The sequence below is a fragment of the Notothenia coriiceps genome, unplaced genomic scaffold (genome assembly GCF_000735185.1).
Source record: "Notothenia coriiceps isolate Sejong01 unplaced genomic scaffold, NC01 NC01_scaffold00037246, whole genome shotgun sequence".
Taxonomy (NCBI): domain Eukaryota; kingdom Metazoa; phylum Chordata; class Actinopteri; order Perciformes; family Nototheniidae; genus Notothenia; species Notothenia coriiceps.
The window spans coordinates 5,113,697-5,122,635 of NW_011369947.1; the positions used below are offsets into that span (position 1 = coordinate 5,113,697).

General features: G+C 40.4%; 2 protein-coding genes across 2 annotated transcripts in view; one reads left to right on the top strand and one right to left on the bottom strand.

The window, feature by feature from the left end:
- Positions 1-2,102: 2,102 nt before the first annotated feature.
- Positions 2,103-4,487, bottom strand: LOC104966314 (heat-stable enterotoxin receptor-like). Its single transcript, XM_010795502.1, has 6 exons — positions 4,477-4,487; positions 4,140-4,251; positions 3,910-4,051; positions 3,096-3,181; positions 2,885-2,999; positions 2,103-2,137 (listed from the first exon to the last, which is right to left on the bottom strand). Exons 1-6 carry the CDS (start codon positions 4,485-4,487, stop codon positions 2,103-2,105), a joined length of 501 nt encoding a protein of 166 aa, XP_010793804.1.
- A 343-nt stretch (positions 4,488-4,830) lies between these two features.
- Positions 4,831-8,939, top strand: part of LOC104966315 (deoxyribonuclease-1-like) — a 12,472-nt gene continuing 8,363 nt past the window's right edge. Inside the window, exon 1 of the mRNA XM_010795503.1 lies at positions 4,831-4,912. Coding sequence (XP_010793805.1) covers positions 4,831-4,912 — 82 coding nt within the window. The remainder of the gene's footprint in view (positions 4,913-8,939) is intronic.

Consider the following 8,939-nt stretch of genomic DNA (forward strand, 5'->3'; position numbering starts at 1 on the left):
CCCCCCCCCTCCTCTCATGCTGGGACCTCCTCCCCTTCCTCCTGAGAAAGTGGGACTCCCTCTCCCTCCCTCCTCACTCTCCCTCTCATTCTCTCTCTCTCTCCCTTGTGAGGATTTAACACAGTGCAGAGCAGAGCTGGCAGTCACTGTTGCTCCTGGATTGTAGCAGAGAGAGCCCCCCCTCAGCCTGTTAGCCCCCCACCATGGACGTCAAGCTGCTGGCTCTGATGGCTCTGCTGGCCGTGGCCACACAAGTACCAGCCTCCAACGGTGAGTCCAGCAGAGACTTTATAACGCTGCGGAAACTTTTAATGGAGCAGAGAAATGTTTGGTTTGAGGGTTTCAACTGATTCTTGATTGAAGAAATGTTGCTGCTTGAGATGTTTGAGTCTGAAAGATGTTTGAATGTTGAGGTTTATATCATTTTTATTATTTTAATCTTGGCTGATAAGAAAAATCTGGATTTAGTCTATTTAAGAAATCTGTGTCTAAATCCAATGAAAATCACAACTTTTTGCATCACATTTACAGCTCATCTCTAGATATTGGTGGTGGCTTTTTATCAGTTTGTATACACCTGCATTTTAGTTTGATGGTTTGATGATGGTTTTTATTTATTGCAGAGGAGAAGGATACCTTTTTAACAAATCTCTTGTTGCTCTTGTGGCTGTTAAACTCAAGCTCTTTGATATCCTGCTTTGATTTAATGTTGATCTCGTGGAATAATAGTTCCCAGAAAGTTGACCTTTGCTCCAAAATATATACAGGTTGTATCCACAAGTTACTTGTATTGAAGAGCAAAAACTATTAGTTACCTTTAACGATAAGTCAATTCACAGAAAACTAATCTGCAAATATGTTGAGACTTGATTGATTGTGTAAGCCATGTTTTCAGGAAAAGTGTAGAAAAGTCACAATTGTTCTACTTTTCAAAGATGTTGGCTGCTGAGTGTTTATCCTAGACACATTTATCATATAACATTTTCTTTGACAGCAAAAAGACAACTTTGTATTTTAGAACAAATAGTTTGGAACTTAATCAGCTCATTAATCAATAATAAAAATAATTGTTTATCGTTAAATAATCTCTTTATTGTTGGTACAGATGTTACATTACAACATGTTGATTTTAATAAGTTGATTGCTCCAGCTCGATGTAACCTTTTGGGATTTATTTCAAATTAGAACTTGATCAGTTTGTAAATGTTCCAGTAATTGTTATATTCAGTATTATTTTACTTAAAGCCACAGGAGGAGTGCAGTCTCCACAGTGACCCCCACATGTTAACCTTGGCTAGAGACACCCCGGGTGTTGTTGAGGCGCCTGGCCTGCGTTATGCTAAGCTTGTTGTTACGGCCCCAGTAAGACCCCTGATTGCATATTAAAGAGTTAGCTCTAAATGTGTGTATTTGTCTTTTCCCCTTTGCTTTCTTTTAATTAGTTTCTAATTAGGGATAAACAATGCGGCATGGTGGCTGTGGATGCTCGCTTCTGGCCGTGGGGCTGCATGCTGCATAATGATCCCTTAGTTTGCATGAGAAAAGAACCTGAATGGGTGTGAGTCATTAAGCTGATATTACTGAAGGACTTAGCCATTTGTGGCAGGACATTTGGTTAGAAGCTTGCATATCAATAGGAATATGTTGAACCCTAGAACAAAGGTCTGTTAGTTACACGTGATGCACTTAATTGAATTAATATGTGTTTATCTTGGCAGGAATGGTACTAAGAAGGAGCTGTTGAAAAATCAACATCTGCTCTGTGACCTTTTGTAACAATTTCTTAACACAATCCACAGCCAAAATGAAGCTTTTAAACCATTTGTAGTCCGTCAAAGGAGGAAAGCACTTTTAAGGATGGAGTCCAATTTTAAAGTTTTACACAGTGTATTTCTCTTCATTTTTTTTCTCGCATTGGAACAATCATCCCTTCTTAACTTGGAAATCTCTTTCAAAAAGGCATATTAGTACAAAACTACTTCCTAATTGCATGTTCTTGGATTTATCAGCGTGCATCTGAGGGTCTCTGGCCCCACACAGACCTCCATAGAGGTCCAAGGGTGATTTGTAATCATTTTAAGAATGTACTTGAAGTGATTTCCTCAGAGGCTGTTGACGGCGTCTGAGCCGCAGAGTGCTTTTTCATAAAAGGGACAAATATTGGAGATTGAATGTGGAGGACCCCTCTCCTTCAGAGTGGTCCGTCTGAAAGCTCCAGTGAAAAGCTCAAATTCTGCTTGTGTGTGTGTGTGTGTGTGTGTGTGTGTGTGTGTGTGTGTGTGTGTGTGTGTGTGTGTGTGTGTGTGTGTGTGTGTGTGTAAACACACACACACACACACACACACACACACACACACACACACACACACACACACACACACACACACACACACACACACACACAAGCAGAATTTGAGCTTTTCNTCTCCCACGAAAGTACCTGCTCTCTAGCAGGGACGGAAAAGGGGGTAAAAAGGTTCTGATTAACTAATTTTTGTTCCGGCTCTTCGGAATTAAAGTGGGAAAAGTACTGCGGTGTGAACGCGGGCTAATGATGTTATCAACCTTGCAGGAGAAAACCTATTTGAGAAATGACTCAATCAAACAGATACACACTGGAATTGAGAAAGCCTTTAATATAAGCCTTGGAAAATCTAGTCAATTTAAGGGTTTTCTTAAGTTTATTTAAAAAACAACTTGATCAAGATCTTGTTGTTCTCTAAAATAAATTGGAATAATTTAAAATAAAAACACGCTTGCACACTACCTCTACATCATTTTGTGTGTGTGTGTGTGTGTGTGTGTGTGTGTGTGTGTGTGTGTGTGTGTGTGTGTGTGTGTGTGTGTGTGTGTGTGTGTGTGTGTGTGTGTGTGTGTTTATTACCATCTGGGGTTTTTGGCTTGTCATTAGGCAGGCGACCATGCCAGAGCAGGGTGGGGTTTTGGTCAATCACTATGGTTTTATTTCGTGAAGTGTCAAACAGTAACAGGGTTTCGTACTGGAGAAAAAGACCAAATACAAGTATTAAAAAAAAAATAATAGGAGAAAAGGGTAAAGTAGTTGACTGATAAAGGCTGAATGGAAATCGCCTTACCATGCCAGTTTCAGTTGATGTGTAAATCATAGAGAAGTTAACATCTCTGTCACCGTACTCATCGATCACATAGTGTCCTCCCATACCTGTTGGAAGCAAATACACACAAACACATATACAAAAAAGACAATATTAGTGTTTTCTGGAAATGCCATAGTTACAATATAATATTATGTAATTGATACCTTGCAAAAACAGCAATACTCGATTATCAAAACAGATGCCAATACATAATACACTAAATAGCATTTTCAATTCGCAGGAAGTTCTCGAAAACTCATGAAACTTAACATCAGAAGTGATGCAAGTTGTGCTATGGATCTCTAGCTCTGGCCTTGACGTTATCAAATAGTTCCCCTAACAGTTGTAGCGCCAACATTTAACTTTCATTTAGATTTTTCCAAATTAGTAAGCAGTACAAGTGGAGATGTACTAGAAAACAGTCCACCATTTCACTTTGTCTGTAAGTTCTGTGGCACTTTTAAGCATTTACAGGCACTGTCTTTTAACAAACTCCACCTAGAAAAATATGAAAAATTGCAATATATAATCTCCAGAGCCTCAGACCATCCTGGATGTCTGGCTGTTGTAAAAGGGCCAGTACCCTGACATGTGGAAGGATATGAAGGTCTGTTCATTACTTCCTGCAACCTAAATTAGTTTGCAATTCAACTAATGTAGTATTGACGGTTGAATCTTGCTTTTACACAGGGGCAGAAGAACCGCAAAACTAGTATATTACATTTCTCCTGCTTTACATTTCTGTCCCCCATTGTCTTTTCTAACCTCGAGTTGTCACTAATCATATACACACCGTAAAAAGAGGTGTTTCCAAAAGGGTTGTCACTCAGAGGCACATCGTAGATTCTGTCAACGCGCTGACCCAGCATCGTCTCTCTGAGCACTTTGCCAAACAGCAAGGCCCCGTCATGATACCCAGCCACGTAGTCGTTAATCTGCCCATCAAATAGAAAAACTCACAATAACATCAAACAATTCGGTAACTTTTTTCCATTCGCAGTGTTTAGTAAAAACGCTGCTCACCGTGTCGTTGAATTTTGAGTGAGATCCAGAGGTGTAGTTCCTCGGTGGCAGAGTGACAACCACAACATCTTGCATGGCCTTTACAGATGTTGTGTTGAGGTAGTACTCCGGGCTACAGGAAGGTAAAGTAAGGTAAAGGGCGGTGTTAGAAAAATCTACGCGCATCCACATTAATGATCAGACATCGCCAATATTTAAAGAAAAACTGACAAAATACTAAACAAAACTCTAAACTCTTAAAAAAAAGATTCGAAGCCATAAGAGGTATATCTTGGGTACATTTACTCATTCAGATTTCACAATGCGGTCTCTATCGTGCGGTTAATAAATTGTTTGCCTTCCACTCATCGTGAGCACCTGTCGTCTATTATAGGGCCAAAACCACGCCTATGTGACGACGTCACCATAATAATACATTGATGGTCGGCATCAATCAAAAACAATAATAATAATAATTATAATAATAATGATAATGCATTTTATTTATGGGCGCCTTTCAAAGCTCTCAAGGACACCTTACAGACCATAATTAAAAACAAGCAACAAAGAAGATCACACAGTAATACAAGACTTCAAAACAAAGACTTCAAAACAGCAATCAGTTTAGCAGAATTAAGGTATTGAATACGCCAGTTTAAAAAGGTATGTTTTCAGGCTGGATTTGAAGGTTGAGAGTGAGTCCATATTGCGGATGTCTTGTGGGAGAGAGTTCCAGAGACGGGGGGCAGAGTGGCTGAAGGCTCTTGACCCCATGGTGGTCAGCCGGGCAGAAGGTACAGTGAGTTGGAAGGCAGAGGAGGATCGGAGAGCACGAGAGGGAGTGTAGATGTGAAGTAGCTCAATACATATAAATAATAAAACATCATATACAAAACATTCATGATATTTTATTAGAAATAGAAATAAGATAGAAATACAAAATGGCTTCAACAGGTGGCATTGTGCTACATCTTTACTTGCCGAAGAAAAAAGGTTTTACCATAAATTCAGAAGTCTTTTTAACACATTACATTACATTGCATTTAGCTGAGGCTTTTATCCAAAGCGAATTACAATAAGTGCATTAGACCAAGAAGATACAAATTTGAAGAAAACAGAATCATATAAGTACATCAGGTTTCATAGAGCCAAACATTTCAAGTGCTACTCAAATGGCTTTAGATAAGCCAGTCCTTTATTAGTATATAAGTGCTTTGTTAATAATTCTATCGCTCGAAGTGGAGTCTAAAGAGATGAGTTTTCAGTCTGTCCCTTAGAGAGGATTTAAATTCTTTGGAAGGAAATTTTTATTAAATAACCGTCATGGTTCAACCGACTTTAGTTCGTAGTACACACTTTAAGTTATGGGTGTTTTATGTCCAGGTATCCGATCAGAGAAATGGTAGTTTAATTTGATTATATAATAAAGAGCACTACGACATTTACAGTAAAATTCTGTTAACAACTAACCCCTGTTTAGTTCCGCCATAAACCTGGTCACCGGTCGAACTAAGTCCCATAAATTAGAACTAACCCGGCATTCTCTAATTACTCAAGTTAAACTTATAATTAGTGGAATAGAAGAAAGGTAAGGGTTTCCAAATTTGAAGTGTCTAACTGTCGGTTTGATGTTGCCAAATTGTGGTGACACATGTGTTGGCCTGTCCCGACACGTCGCGTGGACACTCCCTCCACCTGCGCCGATGAGTTTTAATGACGTACACTCACCAGTTTTCTACAGTTTAAGCCTGACTAACTTATGGTTCCTACTCTTACGTTAATTTCCAGGGAATAGTAAGTATATAAAATCCAGAGTCTATATAATGTCTGTACAGAGACTCTCAAACAGAGGTTTTGTGGTTTGTCTTAGTGACGTCGATTATGGGTGTATTAAGGGGAGACAAGAGTTCGGGACAAAGTTCATGACTAAGAGACAGACAATGAAATCTACTTTATTCCTCGGGGAGGGTGCGGGCAGACTATCTGTAACCAATTTTTATTGAGTTACGCACGAGCAATCCTCCTCTAAGTCCACTATTGCCCCCCCTGCCCCACCCAAATGGAACCCAGACCACTAACCGATTACCAATGTGTTCTGTTTTGTAGCACATACTGTGTATTTCACCGGTTTTAGACTAGTCCAGTATAAAGTTCTGTCCAAAATATCTTTTAACTAGTCCTGTTTTTTCTCTCTCTTAGAAACAAGGACTTTTGAAAGTCTAGAACAAGGTGTCTCCCCTGTGTACAACTACATCTTCTCTGTACTTCTTCTCCCCTGTGTACAACTAACAATCTTCTCTGTACTGTTTCACCTAAAACGTATCATCCACTGGAAATTCTCAATAATCTTCAACAGAAACCACGTAATTACTCCGGTAAATAACTATGAAAAACGGTCATTTTTGCGAAATTTCCATTTCTGAGTGACTCTCTAAATTTTTACAACCGTTCCTGTTAAAACCCCCTATGACTTTGTCCTTTGTCTTGAGTAGAAATAGACACAAAAGGAAAAGTCGCAACAGAGAAGCAGGAACCTTTTAGAGTAACAATTTTTCACTGCGAATACAACTACCACTATTCTAGTTCCCAATTTGAAACGACACAAAGTATTGACCTCCGAAACGAATCAAGAGCTTATGTTCAGGGAAAAACACTATGCTGTCAAATAGTAAGAGATCTAATCAGAGATCGACCGTGTCAATGCACTGATAACGAAAGTACCTGTACCTGTACTAAACTTGAATTTACCGTTTTTACTAATTAATCATTAAAATCAGTTTGATAAAAGTTCCTTACGAATGAATGACATTACCGACGATACCTTCCATCACTGAGAGAATGACATTGACCCCTTCAAAACACCAACCATATATAATCAAACTTTCGGGATAATACGAAAACTCGCCAAAAGGAAATGGACAAATCACACTAAGATATCCAAAAACACGTTACATTTACAAAGACCGTTTCCGATTTTAGGGTTTCACAGGCACTTTGAGGAGGTAACGCTAGGAAACTAATGTAGACATTGTATCCACTGTATGTAATAATTCGGAAAAACTACTGGTCCTTAATACAATAGAAAGACGTCTTTACACTACGCAGTACGACCCCGGAAGACGGAATACGGTGGAGGTTAATCACCTCACTACAATACTGAGACAAAGAATAAACTAATAGGTGGTAGTTTCCTTGAAGAGCTACAAAATGAAAATTTGGGGGGAGGACAATAGGTGGGTCACTACTCTAACCAAACTCCGGACTCGTAAGGGCCAGTAGAGTCGACCCTCGAAGCCGGTAGAGTGACACTGATATTTGGGTTTGACTGGGCTTAAAAGACGGAGGCCGAGCGTCTAGCGTCTGAAAAAGTAGTTGAAGGACTTCCTTTTGCAACCTAAATCATAGGAACCCTTTCGTTAGAACAGATGGTTCTTTGGGTAGTTGGTTTAGACTCCTGACGAAAGACCCACCCTTTTGTCAAATAGTTACATTGAAAACAGCCTAGTAAGTCGCGACGTCGTACAACATGTAGAAAAATTAAAACGGAAAAGGGGAAAAAAAGGGGAAAAAAAAAATAGTGTCCATATAGTTACGTACACTCGAGGGAGACGGTCCAAACGGGAGTGTCTGTCGGTAATCTCTACGACGCACCTCTCATTTGACTTCCTTTCGTTGGAATTGCGATCTTTTCTGTGCGTTTGTCACTCATTACAATTTTCAATGTGGTATTAACGCACTGTACAATAAAGGCGGACTCTAAGTTGTTTTTGAACGTTTGGTTTACAGCTGGAGTTTCCGTTCAATTTTTAAGGGGCATGTCTAATTAAACTTCCTACCACATTTATAGAAGGGATAACAATACCCCAAATCGTTCTAAATTTGTTTCTTGTATTTGCCATTTTTTGTGAAGACATGTTCCTAACGTTTCTGTTCAGTCCGAAGTACTGTAACTCCGTAAAATTCGCCTGTAAACTCCGTTCAACAGAAAAACGATGGGGGTTTAAGTGTACACATTTCGATTGTATGGGAAACAGTATTACTTTGACCAAATAATATAGAGCAAACAGTAATGGATACACCCCGGGACTGCCTGAATAAAGTTATTTCCCCTCTACCCGTGGCTAAGCTAGGCCTGTAGGTACAAGTAAGAGTAGCTATAAATGTTCATTCCGTGTAGATGAAGTACTCATACAAGTCACAGCCCCGGGAGACAAAAAGGGGCGAGCTGACGTTCCTTAGAATCCACACTGGGATCTATTGGTTGACCAGGAAGTGATCGTTTGTAGCGACGTTGTTGGCGACGACGTCTTATGTGAGAAAATGTTGTAGTCCTCCTATATGCAGGGGTCGACTGGGTCTTTCGTGCGTCCAAGACCAGGGTCCCCGAGAGCAGTAGAGGCGGATCTGATGACGTTGAGGGAGGACCGACTAGATGAGACGTACACGGTAGGCTGGAGACGTCGAGGTAGGTCTTACGTCGCCGAGCCCAGACCAGAAGTTGGGAAGGATTTACAGGGTGTGTGAGGCGAGGAGGCGAGGCTAAGTGACCAAGGTCATTGACGAATCTAGGTGAAGTTCTGGTGACCATGAACACATGGTACGACACTTACCTAGACCCGGGAAGGATGGTAGGTCCTGTACCAATTGGCATGTGGGTCGTGCACGTAGGCGAGACGTAGTCGGTTTGTCGAGCGACGTGGCGGTGACGCTCCTGGGTTCAATGGGTAGTCGTTCTTGTGCACCCAAAACGAACTAGGACCGAGGTTTACCACCTTACTCGAGGGTAACTTAGGTCCTGTCCGTTCTTTCGAATGTGTTAGA